The sequence below is a fragment of the Tarenaya hassleriana genome, unplaced genomic scaffold (genome assembly GCF_000463585.1).
Source record: "Tarenaya hassleriana unplaced genomic scaffold, ASM46358v1 Cleome14, whole genome shotgun sequence".
Classification (NCBI taxonomy): Eukaryota; Viridiplantae; Streptophyta; class Magnoliopsida; order Brassicales; family Cleomaceae; genus Tarenaya; species Tarenaya hassleriana.
The window spans coordinates 590,562-605,804 of record NW_010964598.1 but is presented as its reverse complement, the minus strand read 5'-3'; the positions used below and the strand labels follow the sequence as shown (position 1 = coordinate 605,804).

Here is a 15,243-nt window from a genome sequence, read left to right as displayed (position 1 = left end):
GCGTCTTCAGTTTTGGATCAACCGTATAGGGCAACCTCCGATGTCACACGACGCAGTCGATGGTAAGACAATATCGTGATTTCTATTGCTCCGTCATTTATAAATTAGATATTGTAGAAAAAAAACTTATGATTTCAAAAAAAAACTAATGGGGGGAAGTGGAGAGAGGAATGGTGGAGCTGAGGAAGCTGGGGATAGAGCAGCAGCTTTGGGAAGCTTCACGCAGAGAGATGGTGGACTCCACTGCTTCTGCTACCTCTTTCGATGAAACCGATTCATAACAAGAACGGGAAAGAAACCACGGTCCATTCCTTTTGCTCTTATTCTCCATCCCTATAATCATGAATCCTCCATCATTTGTTGCAGATCATTTTTGTTTGTACAAAACATATTGTTCCATACCTATCTGATGTTTTAAGGATTTTCTTTTCTTTTTTATAAATGTCAAAGGGCTTGCCGTTGTTAAAACTTTTCGAAATCTTTGCGGATAGACAGTAAAACCATTTGAAACTTTGTTAGATTCTCTTTTAAAACTTCATATCAAAACGGCCCAAAACTATAGCGCCGGAATCTTTTTGCTTCATTAGAAATCGATAGATCCGGTCCCTTGGCAGGAAGGGTTTGCCCATCGCAATCGAGGTCGGAGCTGTAGCTCTCGCGGCTCCGCGCTTCCACGTACAATATGGTTTTGGAATATGGAATTCACTACACTCAAGTTCTGGTCCCGAGTTGTCCATAACGGAGCAAACAGAACAAAACTGATAATTTTCCCACCGTAACGAAGAGAAAAGTTTCAAGCTTTTTCTGCATAACGCACGCTGCTATGACCGTATAAACACAGGTTCTCGCATGCAGTTACAAGTGGCATATATATTAGAAAACAAAAACTCAAAAAGGGTAATCACTGTTCTTGCAAGATGAAGGATCCTTGTATTGGTTTATCGTTGATGGGAAGAGGAGGAAGAATGTTCAAAGGTGAGAACAAGTCCTCGACGCTGGAGGAGGATGGCGTTGGTTTGAACTCATACGGGTTGCTCTTCGGGCCCCATACCTGAAACCAAAACCAAACATCACAGTTCTGTCATGTCGTCTTTGACAGAGAGAGGGAGAGACTGGATGAACCTGGTTTCCGTCATCATCATAGCCGCGATCCCAGAGGTGTATCTCATTGTTCTTCAGAACCGTGAGATCAGATGTACAATAGCTAGCACCGTTCTTCCGTTCAAGATGCAAAAGAAAGTAACGAGACACAGACCATGTCGGTACTTTTGCCTGGTTGGAAGAGTGTAAAACCAATTTGTTGCGTTTTTGGAACATACCCATGAATTCGGGAATCCACCCGGTGGAGTTGAGCCTTCGTACAAACATCGTTTCCCACGATCGCACCGACTGAGGTACATTGTTGTCAAATGCTCACCCATGTCCTGTAATGTGATGAATGTTAGGCAAGTCTATTGACAAAAACCACTGAAAATCTAGATCGATTTCTATGGCATTTGCAAGCAGTGGAACCCGCAAGTTTCAACAAAGACTCACGCTGATAACTTCTTCGGGAAGTGGGCGCTGATCCTTTGGGCGGTCACAGAAATTTTTGTACTCCTCTGCATCTCTGATGGCATACGAGCTTACCTGAGATTGAATAAAGATACAATCTTTAAAACTAGTCTCCGGATAACAACATAAGAAGATCACAACTTTCTACTGACAAGGGGACAAGCAGGAGGGATCATATCCTCACCTCGACATCACATTTCAGTTCCTTTGGACAAGGCTTAACCACATATAATCTCTGCATCAGAAACAAAGACAGGGTTTTGCGTAAAAAAAAATGAAGGATTTTGGCTCGGGAGGAATCAAAGGACAAAAGAGAAACCGTTACAAAGGGCGATCACATACTTGGCGAAAGGGCTTCTGAGGAGTCCTCCAAAAAGCCTGCAGACAAAAGGGAGATGGCTTAGTGTGGAGGATGACAACCATACAAGACCGTGAATTTTCAAGTAAAGCAGGAAAGAATCTGAGCCAACCTGTTCAAAATATAAAACCTTTGAACCATCGACCATCTCAGCTGCCCGGCAGGTTAGCATTCTGGACAAAACTTCGAAAGTTAAAGGCTTAAAGCACATTTTTCAACATTTGTTCACACGAGAGGAGGTAAAATCACATGAAAAGAGCTCCTCCAAGGAACTCATTACGCCCGTCATGAAAAACATAAGCACGAACTTGGGACCAAAGGAGAACATACTAATTACTTAACAATTCAAAAACGGAATTCCTGAACAAATCCAATCCAAGCATAAATTCCGGAGGACAAGCCTGTACCATATGATATAGAGCGTAAACTCCGCGTGGCACTGGCAAACATCAAGAATCCCATCCTGAAAACTTCTACAGGAAAACCCATTTCGCTACCATATCTCCGGAACTAAGACACAGATCACACCTAAGAACTCGAGTTTAGAAGCACTAAAGAGTTCAAAACCTAGTCTATTGCGTGCTTGGTAAGTTCATAAAGAAAGAGTAAGACAAACCTTATGTTGAAGTAATTATCAGGATCCCTGGACGCTTGCTCCCTCGAAAACTAAACACCAGAAAGAACAAACACCTCGTACCAGAAATTCTTTTGAGAAGACAATGAAAAATCGGTAACCAGATTGAAATCCGAAACCCAAATCGAAATTGTCAAGGAAATAATAACCCCAAATCAAAATTTATCATTACGAATAAGGAATCAGGGAGCGAAATTGGGTAGGACAGAACAAAACCTTCTCGCCGCTGAGGGAGCGAGCAACGGCGCGAGCGTGGTCCCAACGAGTGGTGGACTTTGTGAGACGCTTGAGAAGAAGAGCACCTCCGGCGAGGAAGAGCGCCTTGACGACAAAGCCACGAGCCCGGCTCCAGGCGGCCGAGCTAGAATCCGAATCCGAACCCGACCCAGAACCCATAAACCCTGCGGTTCAATCGAAACACTGCATATTAGCCGCAGGTCCGTTCCTAGGTGAAATGAAAATCGAATAAGAGCTCTCGCGAAGAAGCAGCAGACCAACCGAGGAGGAGGGTCTAATGATGATCGGGGCTTCTGCTTCGAAGTGGAAACTCGGACCAAAGAACCAGTGGTGAGGCTGCTCGCCACGTCAATCTTCGGTTTTAGTATTTTTGTCCTTGCTAGAAAATTCCATTTCATCCCGAACAAGAAGCACAACCTTTCAAAAATCAACATCTTAAGAAATTATTGTTCGGTTCGATTTATAATTTCGGTACAGCAATTTCGATTCGATCACATAGGAAAAGGGAAAATCTTTATATAAACTATGAACTTTTTTTAAGTCTATTTACCCAAAAAAAAAATTAAAATCCTCTCATCAAAATTAGAATTAAAAAAATAGAAAAAAAACCCTAAAAATTTATGGACTTGTGATTTGACGAGTCTAACTCAGAAAATTACTACCACGTATATAATTTTTGGTACGTTAGATTAAAGCCGGTTTCTCGAAAAATCAGAAATTGCATACGTACAGTAATTTTCTGAGTTGCTTCGCCACATCACACGTCACGTCAGATCGTCAACTCATTTTTTTGATCAATTAATGCTATGGACAATTATGGAACCGTTTAAAAATCAATATTTTTTTACGATTTTGATGAAAATCAATATTTTTTTACGATTTTGATGAATTCGAGTATCTTTGGATAGTTGAATTTAACAACGGACATCTAAACCGCAGGTAGAAGCGGATCTACTTGGTGAGGAGTGGGGACACAGACTCCATTCTAATTAAAATAATAATAAAATTTGTGTATAAATTTTATAAAATTACTAAGAAAACTATCCAATACCCCCATTAAATGACATTTGGTTTTATAAAATTATTTGTATAAAATTCATGTCTTCTCTTATATTTTTTTCTAAATCTGCCACTGGCCGCGGGTATACGAGATTCACAAAAATAAAAACGGGATAGTGTTTTTTAAAACCCGTGAAGACAAAAATAAAATCCGGATACCCAAAAAATCAGGGTAACGACGTGTGTCCACTCCTACTTCCGTTGCTCGAGGTTCTCCTCTTCGAAGTCGAGAGTAATATTTTTTGAAGTAGAGATTGTATTGTGTTGGCTTATTAATATGAATACGAATGTTGGTTTTGCACGTATATCTAAATCAGGTAGCATATTTAATCAGAATAGAAAATTAAGTTTCGTATTTAATAATAATAATAATAACAATAATCGTGTGACCATTTTTAATTCTAACAATTAAAAAAAAAACTAATATTTTCTTTAAATATGGACATAATTGTCATTTTTCCTATATCTCTCATCACATCCCCTTTGTCGGGATCTATCTTTTACATATAAAAACATAAGATGATTGGTGAATCAAATTACGATCCAGAGACCTTGTAGGGGAAAAAAATGGAGAGGTGGTCGGAAGAATCAGCGAGGCCGTTGACGGGAGGGGAGGAGAGGAAGAAGAAATGGACAGCGAGAGAGGAAGTGAAGAGGCAGGTATGGTTGTCGGGGCCATTGATAGGAGTGAGTTTGCTTCAGTACTCTCTGCAACTAATCTCCGTCATGTTCGTCGGACATCTCGGATCTCTCCCTCTCTCCGCCGCCTCCGTTGCCACGTCATTCGCTTCCGTCACCGGCTTCTCTCTCCTCGTACGTCTCCTCTCTCTCTCTCTCCTTCCCGAATCGTGGGGAGATTTTGCTTGAATATGCTATTCGTATGGTTATCTTTAGATTCGAATTCCAGAACTATTCCGACCACAAGCTTCGAATGTCTCCTCATTCGAAAATTTCTTAAAGTTTAACCAATAAATCGAATTTTAATTTGTAGTTCTAGACACAGATTTGGATTTTTCAATGTCTTTTTCAAGGTTTTTTTTTTTCCTTTCTATAACAGGTGGTGTGTGTGGGGGTTGATTAGTAAGCCGGATATTTTGTAATCCATACGATTTAAACAAATCAAAATTATTTTATGCGTAAAAAACAATCTAGCAAAATTATTTTGATGGTTGTACATTATTTTTATTTAAGATAATGCGCAAGCAGCTTGCAAAATAACGGACTAAATGTGTCAAATCATAGGAACTATAAGATTTTGTAACCCATACAATTTTTATATAAAATTTTATAATCCATACAATTTTTAATAACCAATTTTTTTATTTGTTTAATTCTATTTGAATTTTATTGTATTACAAAAATATTTATTTTTATTTTGTTTCTCATTTGTTGATTTAAACTTTGGTTAATTTGGTTTTTAAAATTATATGTTTAATAAAATAATTAATTATATGTTATTTTATAAGATGAATTCTAAATATTCGTGTGAAATTTGATTGGATGATTCTCGCATTATATATAAGAAAATTTTCCAAAAAAAAAATATCAAACTTACTGAAATTTATAACAAAAATTCTCAAACTTAAGAAAAAGGTATACACATATCATTGACTTATCAAAGTGTTCTAGTCCCGGGAATATTTGGTTAAAATGGTCAAAGATTTAATTTGAAAATGTTTTATAAGTTTAAAGTTCTTTATAAAATATTTTGATAAGTTGAGGATATTTATATAATTTTTAAAAATTTAATGGCCATTCATAGGATTATATTGTGTGGACCAAATGGAACAACGGCCGTCTTCATTGAATATTGGAGTTGCGTATCGAATATCCTCTCTACCACAAAACACAAGGTGCCAAAATGATGTCATGTAACATGGAAAAATAATAAAAATGTAATAAAGCCTGTTTTCACGTGACATATATCAAATATCCCACCGAGAAAAAGACAATTTTTTTCTCTCCTTTTTTCTCTTTTTTTTTTAAAATCCAACATAATGTGTTGATTTGGCCGTTTGAACTCAGATTCTATTTTATTTTGAAAAATAAATTTATTTTGTAGAAATTATATTGAGTGCAATTTTATTTTATTTTTTGAGTTATCATACTAAAGCCCCTTATACTATTGCATTTTGTTTTGGTATGAACCCTTATACTATTGCATTGATATTTAAAAAACTTCAACTTCGAATTTATTATGTATTCATAAAAGCAAGCTACCATATTTATATAAAAAAGAAACTCTCAACTTTTCAAAATGGTACATCTAAAATCTTAATTATTTAATTGTTATATTTTATTTTAAATTTTAAATATTTTTATCAGTGAAAATTAGATTACTTGTTTTTCTTTTTATTTTATAAGATGCATAAGAAAAATAGTAAATTAAACATTGTATATTTTTTATTTGTTTGGATTAGGTTTAGTGGGGGCATTATCAAAAATACCCTTAATTTGCTATTTCTACTTCAAGACCTACCCTTGTGACCATGTGACCAATGTGACCGAAATATAGTGTGGTCACATATTGATCTCATTGTTCATAACGTTAAATTTATGATGTTTTAATCAAATGATTAGTAAGATATACAAGGTATGAACATAATGAATTAGTGTGATCACCATAAATTTAACGTTATAATCGATAAAAATCAAAATGTAACCATACTATATTTCGGTCACATTGGTCACATGTGACCAGGGTAGGTCTTGAAGTAGAAGTAGCATTTTAAGGGTATTTTTGATATAATGACGGTTTAGTGTGTGTGGCAAAAAACATTTTCTAATTAAGAATAAATATACCTGCAGTTATTTACTCAAAAAGCTAACTTAATGATTTTTGTATGCCTAGTTTATAATATAAGTGTTTTTTATAAGTATGATAGTTTAAGGATTTTTTGGTACATATTATACTTTGGGATTTTTTATGATGAATTTAAACTAAAAGGTTTTATTTTTGTGTTAGTATAATAAATTAGAATTTTTTTAATAAAATAATTCATTATTTTTTTATGATATCATCTGTTTTTTTAATGAATAGATGGGAACGGCAAGCGCCTTAGATACACTATGTGGGCAGTCATATGGAGCAAAACTGTACAATATGTTAGGCGTACAGATGCAAAGAGCAATGCTTGTCCTTGTCATTCTCAGTGTCCCTCTCTCAATCATATGGGCTAAAACAGAGCATCTCCTCTTACTCTTCGGACAAGACGAATCCATCTCCAAATACGCGGGATCTTATGCCCTGTTCATGGTCCCGAGCCTCTACGCTTACGGTCTTCTTCAATGCCTCAACAGATTCTTGCAGGCTCAGAACAATGTCTTCCCTCTTGTCTTGTTCTCAGGAATCACTGCTCTGCAACACTTGGCTCTGTGTTGGTTCTTGGTGCTGAAATCTGACATGGGTCACAAAGGAGCTGCTCTGGCAAACTCTGTTTCGTATTGGGTTAATGTCGTTCTCCTGTCTTGTTACGTCAAGTTCTCGCCTTCTTGCTCTGAAACTTGGACAGGTTTCTCCGTGGAGGCTCTCCGCGACGTCCTCCCCTTCGTAAAGCTCGCTGTTCCTTCTGCGCTTATGGTTTGGTAATAGAGAGATCTTCATATGATTGTTTTGAGCATCTTTCTTTCTTCATGCATTCTGAGATCCTTGAAACATGTTTTGATTGCGTCCGGACAGCTTGGAGATGTGGTCGTTTGAGCTTCTTGTTCTCTTGTCAGGCCTTCTCCCTAACCCTGTCTTAGAAACTTCTGTTCTTTCCATCTGGTAAGAACCGTTATCTTCCTTTACTCACACTAATTCTTGTTTTAGCTTTCTCTACGACTATACTCATCCGAATATCGCAAATTCTCCAGCCTTAACACCGTCGCGACGGTCTGGATGATCCCCTTTGGACTCAGTGGCGCTGCGAGGTCGGTCTCAATCACCAATTCAGATCATATAACTGAAAATAGTATAAAACATCCGTACCAAATCTTCTGTTTTTTCGTTGGTCTGAATCTGACAGCACGAGGATCTCCAATGAGTTAGGAGCGGGGAACCCCGAAGTTGCGAAGTTAGCCGTTGGAGTGGTCGTAATTATCGCCCTCTTCGACGGAATTCTGATTGGATCTGTTTTGTTACTGATACGAAACATCTGGGGATACGCTTACAGCAGTGATGAACAAGTTGTCCGATACGTGGCCACAATGATGCCGATTCTCGCCTTATCCAACTTCCTAGACAGCCTCCAATGCGTTCTCTCAGGTCATTAAACTTATCAAACCGAAATCTAACTTGCTTACTTGCCTTGCAAGCAAAGCAATCCACAAACCACTAACCTAACCCCGATCTCCGGTTTTCAGGGGTTGCTAGAGGATGTGGATGGCAGAAGATTGGAGCGTTTGTGAACCTCGGATCATATTATCTGGTCGGAATTCCAACCGGATTGTTACTCGGGTTCTTCTTCCAAATCGGTGGGCGGGTAAGATCAACCTCACAATTTGATCCATTTTCTTTTTTGTTTTTACCAATTTCGCTTGTTGTTGATCATGCATGATGGATCTATAAGAAAGTCGAATCTGTCTTCAAATTCACATAGTGTACTTAAACCTCCATGATTTCCATCCTGCCATTAGAAAACAGATTAGGCATTTTTTTAGGACATGAAAAAAAGCATAAGCGCAAAGTCTTGTCTGTTCACAGGGGCTTTGGTTGGGGATCATATGTGCCCTCTTTGTTCAAGTTTTCTGCCTCTCACTTATCACCGTACGTACAAATTGGGATGAAGAGGTGAGGTTTTTTTTTTAAAATTCTTATTCGGGTCGTATCCTTATTATTATTATTATTATTCTTAAGGAAAAAACTCTAAAAAATCTCCAACTTGCAAAAAAATATACAAATAACTTGTAAAATTGTCATTTAAACCCCAAACTTGTAATATGTAAATGAATAAAATCTCGAACTTGTAAATTGTTACTCTAATAACCTGTTGATCGGTTTGACCACAATTTCAGACTGTTGACCGTTTTGATTATGATTTCAATTTCAGGTGATCAAAAATCTATGTTGACCCGAAAAATTGATATCAGCGTGTCCACATAACCGACTTTAAATGATTTTTTGCCACATCAATATTTTTTGGGTTGAAATTTAATCCGGTTTTGCGAGTAAATAAATCCAGTTTTGGAGCAAAAAATCATTTAAAATTGGTTACGTGGACACACTAACATCAGCTTTTCGGACCAACATGGATTTTCGATCACCTGAAATTGTGGTCAAACCGGTCAATGGGTTATCAAAGCAATAATTTGCAAGTTCGAGATTTTATTCAGTTAAATGTTGCAAGTTTGGGGTTTAAATGACAACTTTACAAGTTAAAGGTTTATTTATATATTTTTTGTAAGTTGAAGGTTTTTTTAGGGGTTTTTTCCTCATCATCATTATTATTATTATTATTATTAATACTAATAATAGTAGTAGTAGGATAAATCGCCAAAAAAACCATATATTCTTTCTAGATCAATGAAAAAATCCTGTATTTTTTTGTTTTACCAGTTAAATCTTATATTGGTGCGATTAACCTATAAAATCCCGAACTTTTTAAAAATTCACAGAGAACCACCGCGTCTGTCAATTCAAACAGAAAATGATGATGTTGCAATGACATGGCTTCCAAGTCATGCACACATCAACATAATTATACCAAATTATCATTTCAAACAAAATTTAAATTAAATAATTTATTTAAATTAATATATATACATATAAATTCCCATATATATATATAATAAATATAAAATTATTTATAATTAATAAAACACATATATACATATCTACAATATATATATTATAAATTATATTATAAATAATATATATATATACATATTATTTTTTAATATATATTGTATATATATATTAGTTGTAATTATTTTTATTTTAATATGTATATTAGTTGTATATATATATATGTTGTATGTATAACTAATATATATACATATACATATTATTTTTAATAGATATATTATATGTATATATATTTATTATAATTACTTTTATATTAATATGTATATTAGTTGTATATATATATGTGTTGTATATATAACTAATATATATACATATACATATTATTTTTTATATATATTATATGTATATATGTTAGTTATAATTATTTTTATTTTAATATGTATATTATGTATATATATAAAATTAATTATAATTACTGTTATTTTAATACATATGTATTAGTTATAATATACATATATGTTGTAGTTATGTGTATATGTGTTTTATTAATTATAAATAATTTTATTTTTAATATATATATGTGTAAATTTATATGTATATATATAAGTTAAATAAATTATTTAATTTAAATTTTGTTTGAAAAGATGATGTGACATATTATGATGATGTGTGCATGATTTGGAAACCGTTACATCGTCATTTTTGTTTGAGTAGGTAGAGGTTTTTTGTGAATTTTTAAAAAGTTTGAGGTTTTATGGGTTAATCATATCAAGTATAGGATTTAATTGGTAAGCAAAAAAGTATATGATTTTTTTGTTGAACTGAAAAAAATACAGGGTTTTTTTTGGCGATTTCCCTTATTATTATTATCACGATGAATTTGCGTCGTTCATCCTTTGTTTAAATCGATGGTGTGAAATCTGCTGATACGGTCGGTTTGGGTTTTATTCTCTTGTTCAGGCAAAGAAAGCTACAAACAGGGTTGTCGGGGAAGATTTCTCCATTTTGGCCTGAGGGGGAAATAAGAAAAAGTTTCTTGAATTCACTCTTCTTCCCATATTCAAATGTAATAACATCTTTTGGGTCTCTGGATACATTTTGATTTCCGGTTCATGAGAAGTATAAAGTTGCAATCTTCAAAAGGCATTTGACTCTTGATTTGACACAGGATTTATGGCTTAGGGCTTTATTAGGATTGAAGAATCTTATTTTATACCTAATTTAAATTTAAAAAAAAAATGGTCCGATTGTATATTAGATCAATTTAATCCAGCGATAAGAATATATTGTTGGGTTCAACACCCATTTTACATAATCCCAACTGGAATGGACAGCGCAATCTTATCTGCAATATGGGCATGGAATCTGTACATTCCTTTTTTTTTTTTGTTTCCATTTCTTTAGTAGGAAAAAAATCTGTATGTATATTCTATTAAAATCAGATTAATTGTTAATATACGAATTTAATGTTCGGTACACCAAATTAAGGGTCATCGACAATATTTATTTATTTTATTGTTTTCGGTAATTATCCAACACATATTTATTAACCAAATTTGGAACTTTACGGAGTTATCCAATAGAAATGGAGTATAGCCACCTCCTTAAAAAAGACAGAGAATCCAGCCTAACAAAAATACCAAAATTGTATTAACAAAAAAATAAATAAAGGTCCCTATATGCATATGCGTATATATATATATATATATGTGTATGTATACCAGATTCAAAGGCTTCAACTGAGAAGCCCATATGTTTAGGCAGAAGATTCGATCATCCCAAATCTTTTGTTAATTTGCGTCTGACTCTCACCAAGTTAAATTCATCCTCCACATAATATTTTCCCACAATAGAAAAAAAAAATCTCTCTTTTTTTATTTTCTTATTTCTCAAACCCTAATTCTCTCTCTCCCCCTCATCTCTTTTGTCTCCCCCGATAAGAAGATCTCCGTCTTTTGTGTGTAATGCGAGATTAAAGAAGGGATAATAAAGTGCAGAAAGACAATGAGTTTAGGGGTTTCCGTGTCGTTGAGGGTGTTAGCCACTGGAGCTGCCGCTGCTGCGGCATGGCTCACGATGACAAACCATGAGATCGCCTCTCTCTATGGCTTCTCCTTTGCTGCTAAATACTCTTACTCTCCCTCCTTCAAGTAAATCTCTCTCCTTTCTCACATGGGTATCCTTGTTTCTTAATGGTTTTTACAACGAAATTGAGTTAAAAAATTATTTATATATATTTACCTTTTCGTTGTCTGTGGTGAGAAAATAACAATGGATTTCGCATTCAAACTTGGGTCAGCCGGTGAAACAAGTAGAGTTTAACGTATGTCCCATCCCGAATTCGAATTTTAAATTTGGTGAAAGACAGTCTCCTGTCAGATACTCGAATAAAAAACAATGATTTCAAAATCGCAACTGTTCTATTAGCAACAAAATGATTTTCCTTGTTATTTCATTGAAAACACTCACTAGCCATGAAACTTTTCCATTGGCAATTGTTGCGTACGTGTGTTTTTGTAGTGCACCGAATCTAAATCTTCGTATTAATCCATATATATATATATATATATATATTGTAATTGTTCGTCCTTTGGTAGGTATTTTGCGTATGCGAACATAGCGATTGCAGCTGCGACTCTGGTTTCGCTTATTTGCGCGTGTAGCTCACGCAAAGCAGGAGGAGGCTTTGCCCTCTTTCTCTATGATTTGGTAATCTCTCCATCCTCTGTGGATTCCTCATTCCAAGATCTTTTTCATGGGAAACTGTTTTTGTTTAGGGTTTGATCATAATTATTAGGGTTTTTTTTTCTTCATTCTATTGAACCCATTGTTGCATCAATTGTGATATATACCCATGCATATATATAATGATTGCATGCAGTGTGTGACTGTGGTGGCGATAACGGCGTTCTCGGCGGCCACGGCGGAAGGATACATCGGAAAGTACGGAAACTCACACACCGGTTGGATTCCGATATGCGGATATGTCGGGAATTACTGCCGACGTGTCACTATCTCATTGGCGTTGTCCCTCGTCGCGTCTGTTCTCTTGCTCCTCCTCACCATTTTATCTGCTTCTGCATCTCGACATGTCTGAATTCTTAATTAAGACCTCCCGGTCGAATTTCACATTATGATATGAAATGCTTATTTTAAAAGCTAACTATTGTTTTTGTTATTTGTTTTTCTCTTCTTTACATTGGCTTTGTCTGATGAAAAACAAATATGCACCGAGACCCAACTTAGTTCAACCGGTGAAATGGAGGCGTAAAACGTCTATCCCATATCGAACCTCAAGTTGGGGAAGGAAACGTAATTTCAATCACATGACTTGCTCCCGATCCTGTAACTAGTCTGAGTTTCGCCCCATAGACAGATTACAAAAAAACATTACGTTAATTTTGCTTTGTTTAAATAATAACTTGAGACCCAAACTTAGGATACATAACTAACTAAATACCGTGAATCACAAGATAACACGTGATAGATTACGTAGAAGCCATAGTTCTTTCTTAATTCGTCATGTGAAAAACGTTTATTATATTCGTTTCTTGTTGCTTACGTAATTAAACCAAACTGTGCACTGTTGTTCCTCTGTTTTTTCTGCACTTTTGTTGGGTTCTTGCTTTTGGTTGTGATTCATCACCTTTTCGAGAGCTGGTAAATGTGAGAAATTACTGGAAACTAGGATAACTTTATGATCACCGTTTCGAGTTTTCGTAAACCTGAAAACTTGAAGAATTTACCGATTCGTATTGAAAACTTGATGATCATCAATGCAACCTCTTTTGTTCTTCCGGATTTCAAGGGGTAGTTTGTGGAATGGGCTTGAGACGAAGAGCAAACAGAGAATACTCAAAGGATCGAGGGTTTCTTTATGGCACGTGACCTCGGTCTTGCAAGCTCAAATTTCTCGGTCTGAATATCCAATCTCGGAATTGTGAGAGTTGGAAACCCGAGCTTCGGGTATCCGCAATGTTCTCCAAATGTTTAGGTACCCACGGGTATCAGATCGGTGAGCATTGAGAGGATGAGCTGAGGCGAGGGGGCGAGACAAGAAAGAGAGATGATGAGGCGGAAAGCGAGGAGATGAGGGCATTGGGCGGCGATGGTGAGGTAGAGGGTGAAATCCCTTAACCCTCTTCTCAAGTTTCTAAATAGAATACTTAATGGGAAGTCCTAAACCCACCCAAAGTTCTATACTCCAACGGGGAAAAAAGGTTCTCAATTTTGACACATTGGGAACATAGAATTGCCTAAAGAAGCTACCAACTTATATTTGCATCAAAAGAAACATTGAATCTGAGACACAGTGTACTCAACACCATCCAAGGTTTCGTGCTCTCGTTGAGCGGAAGGTCGGATAGATCAAAGAACCAAAGCTTTACGGCTAATATGGCTTAGTTTCCTTGGTGTCTGTGAAAACATATATACAAAGGCGTAAAGTAGAGGTCGGTGCAGACGGATATCTCGGAGCGTTAGGATATCCGGTTTCGGTTTCGGTTTTGTGGGTTCTTTAAAAAGATTATCTCGATCTCGTTCTCGCCAGAACCAGATATCAGGTAGTCTGGATATCCGTGTTTGAATTCGGATATCCGGATACGTGAGTTTTTATTATTCAAACATAAATAATAGTCTTAAATACATATTTTTTTTTCTACAAATTACAAAATACAAACATTAAAATGCATATAAAGCTGTTCAAATTGTACAATACAAATAGAAATACAAGGCAAATATTAAAACGCACACAAAATTGTACAATAAAAACTAGTTAGGTATTTTGCAAATATTTAACTAGAGGGTATTTCTGTCTTTTTTTTTTCATTTTACATGATACCCGAGGTATCCCTTCATCTAATTTTAAAATCCAGATTCGAACCCGCAGATCAGATTTCTCGTACTCGGCCTCATTTGTAACGGATATCCGTAAGTCAGATATCCGCGGGTTTGTGGGGTTCTGGATAAAAACGCCCAGCCTAGTGTAAAGATGGTATCAGACATGTCCATGTGCTGATTCTAATGGATTTTTTTTTTTTGAGCAAAGTGCCAATGAGGAGCACAGAGCAAGCTGAGTTGTGAGGGATCTATCAAAAGGAACAAAGGCATGTGACTTCATAGTTTATAGAACAATTATTAGGGTATGATGCAAAATCAGACAGGACATCCTACCAACATCCAACTGAAAAAATATTGCAACAGTTTCTGCTCCAGTTCCGGCACTGCTATTAATGGGCGTTGTTCCCCCGAGTCCATGGATAATGCCCAAATGATGGAACGGTCTTAGTAAACAGTCTTGTCACATTGTTCACCGCCAACATGACCAAAAGTGGAAAAACAAAAAACAAAACAGAGTAACTAAGTTGAGTTTTGGAGCAGCAATAGAGAGGGTTCTAACCGACGAAGCTCGGGTGCCAATTCGCAGAAAGAAAACGCCAAATTTTCAGGTCGGGTTTCATGAGGCGAGAACTGTTCTTACAGAACCGAGGAATACAAGTCAGAAAACGCATTGCAAATCAGTGGAGCATTCACAAAGATCAGCTTCTACTTCTAGAGGTTTAAAAGGATCAAACTTTAATCCAATTAGCTCACAAGGGAACGATCACAACTCCACAAAGACATTATTGTTTGCCCATAGATTAATCAGAATTTACTCACTCCCCCCCCACCCCCACC

The 15,243-nt window shown here is 36.0% G+C and overlaps 4 protein-coding genes across 7 annotated transcripts in view; 3 read left to right on the top strand and 1 right to left on the bottom strand.

Annotated features, from left to right (window-relative positions):
* The window catches only part of LOC104808047 (coiled-coil domain-containing protein SCD2), a 4,025-nt gene extending 3,507 nt beyond the window's left edge, over window positions 1-518 (top strand). Inside the window, exons 16-17 of one of the 2 annotated variants that reach the window (XM_010533557.1) lie at window positions 1-62; window positions 160-518. In XM_010533557.1, the coding sequence (XP_010531859.1) occupies window positions 1-62; window positions 160-281 (184 nt within the window). In that variant the 3' untranslated portion in view covers window positions 282-518. The remainder of the gene's footprint in view (window positions 63-159) is intronic. The other variant, XM_010533558.1, reaches the window with a different exon arrangement.
* Window positions 519-741: 223 nt separating this feature from the next.
* LOC104808046 (chromophore lyase CRL, chloroplastic-like) lies at window positions 742-3,156 on the bottom strand. Of its 3 annotated transcripts, none has more exons than XM_010533554.1 (10): window positions 3,045-3,156; window positions 2,763-2,947; window positions 2,529-2,578; window positions 2,025-2,085; window positions 1,897-1,932; window positions 1,739-1,789; window positions 1,537-1,629; window positions 1,320-1,424; window positions 1,123-1,215; window positions 742-1,051 (listed from the first exon to the last, which is right to left on the bottom strand). In XM_010533554.1, the coding sequence occupies exons 2-10, from the start codon at window positions 2,940-2,942 to the stop codon at window positions 902-904; spliced, it is 819 nt and encodes a 272-aa protein (XP_010531856.1). In that variant the 5' UTR covers window positions 2,943-2,947; window positions 3,045-3,156; the 3' UTR covers window positions 742-901. The 3 variants fall into 3 exon arrangements, with proteins under 3 accessions (XP_010531856.1, XP_010531858.1, XP_010531857.1); XM_010533556.2 differs by having other exon boundaries at window positions 3,041-3,151; XM_010533555.1 differs by lacking the exon at window positions 3,045-3,156 and having other exon boundaries at window positions 2,763-3,034.
* A 1,171-nt stretch (window positions 3,157-4,327) lies between these two features.
* On the top strand, window positions 4,328-10,732 carry LOC104808045 (protein DETOXIFICATION 16-like). Its single transcript, XM_010533552.1, has 8 exons — window positions 4,328-4,655; window positions 6,883-7,427; window positions 7,522-7,608; window positions 7,698-7,754; window positions 7,850-8,088; window positions 8,187-8,305; window positions 8,527-8,613; window positions 10,528-10,732. Exons 1-8 carry the CDS (start codon window positions 4,410-4,412, stop codon window positions 10,579-10,581), a joined length of 1,434 nt encoding a protein of 477 aa, XP_010531854.1. The 5' UTR covers window positions 4,328-4,409; the 3' UTR covers window positions 10,582-10,732.
* Window positions 10,733-11,312: 580 nt separating this feature from the next.
* Window positions 11,313-12,892, top strand: LOC104808044 (CASP-like protein 1F1). The gene is made up of 3 exons (XM_010533551.1): window positions 11,313-11,717; window positions 12,165-12,276; window positions 12,449-12,892. The coding sequence occupies exons 1-3, from the start codon at window positions 11,572-11,574 to the stop codon at window positions 12,662-12,664; spliced, it is 474 nt and encodes a 157-aa protein (XP_010531853.1). The 5' UTR covers window positions 11,313-11,571; the 3' UTR covers window positions 12,665-12,892.
* The last annotated feature ends 2,351 nt before the right edge of the window (window positions 12,893-15,243 follow it).

Coding starts and splice junctions, on each gene's coding strand:
- LOC104808046 (XM_010533554.1), bottom strand. CDS start 2,942: ATGGGTTCTGGGTCGGGTTCGGATTCGGATTCTAGCTCGGCCGCCTGG. Junction 2,579..2,762: donor GCTCCCTCAGCGGCGAGAAG/GTTTTGTTCTGT, acceptor TCTGGTGTTTAG/TTTTCGAGGGAGCAAGCGTC. Junction 1,933..2,024: donor AGGTTTTATATTTTGAACAG/GTTGGCTCAGAT, acceptor TTTTGTCTGCAG/GCTTTTTGGAGGACTCCTCA.
- LOC104808045 (XM_010533552.1), top strand. CDS start 4,410: ATGGAGAGGTGGTCGGAAGAATCAGCGAGGCCGTTGACGGGAGGGGAG. Junction 4,656..6,882: donor TCACCGGCTTCTCTCTCCTC/GTACGTCTCCTC, acceptor TTTAATGAATAG/ATGGGAACGGCAAGCGCCTT. Junction 7,609..7,697: donor ACTTCTGTTCTTTCCATCTG/GTAAGAACCGTT, acceptor CAAATTCTCCAG/CCTTAACACCGTCGCGACGG.
- LOC104808044 (XM_010533551.1), top strand. CDS start 11,572: ATGAGTTTAGGGGTTTCCGTGTCGTTGAGGGTGTTAGCCACTGGAGCT. Junction 11,718..12,164: donor TCTTACTCTCCCTCCTTCAA/GTAAATCTCTCT, acceptor GTCCTTTGGTAG/GTATTTTGCGTATGCGAACA. Junction 12,277..12,448: donor CCCTCTTTCTCTATGATTTG/GTAATCTCTCCA, acceptor GATTGCATGCAG/TGTGTGACTGTGGTGGCGAT.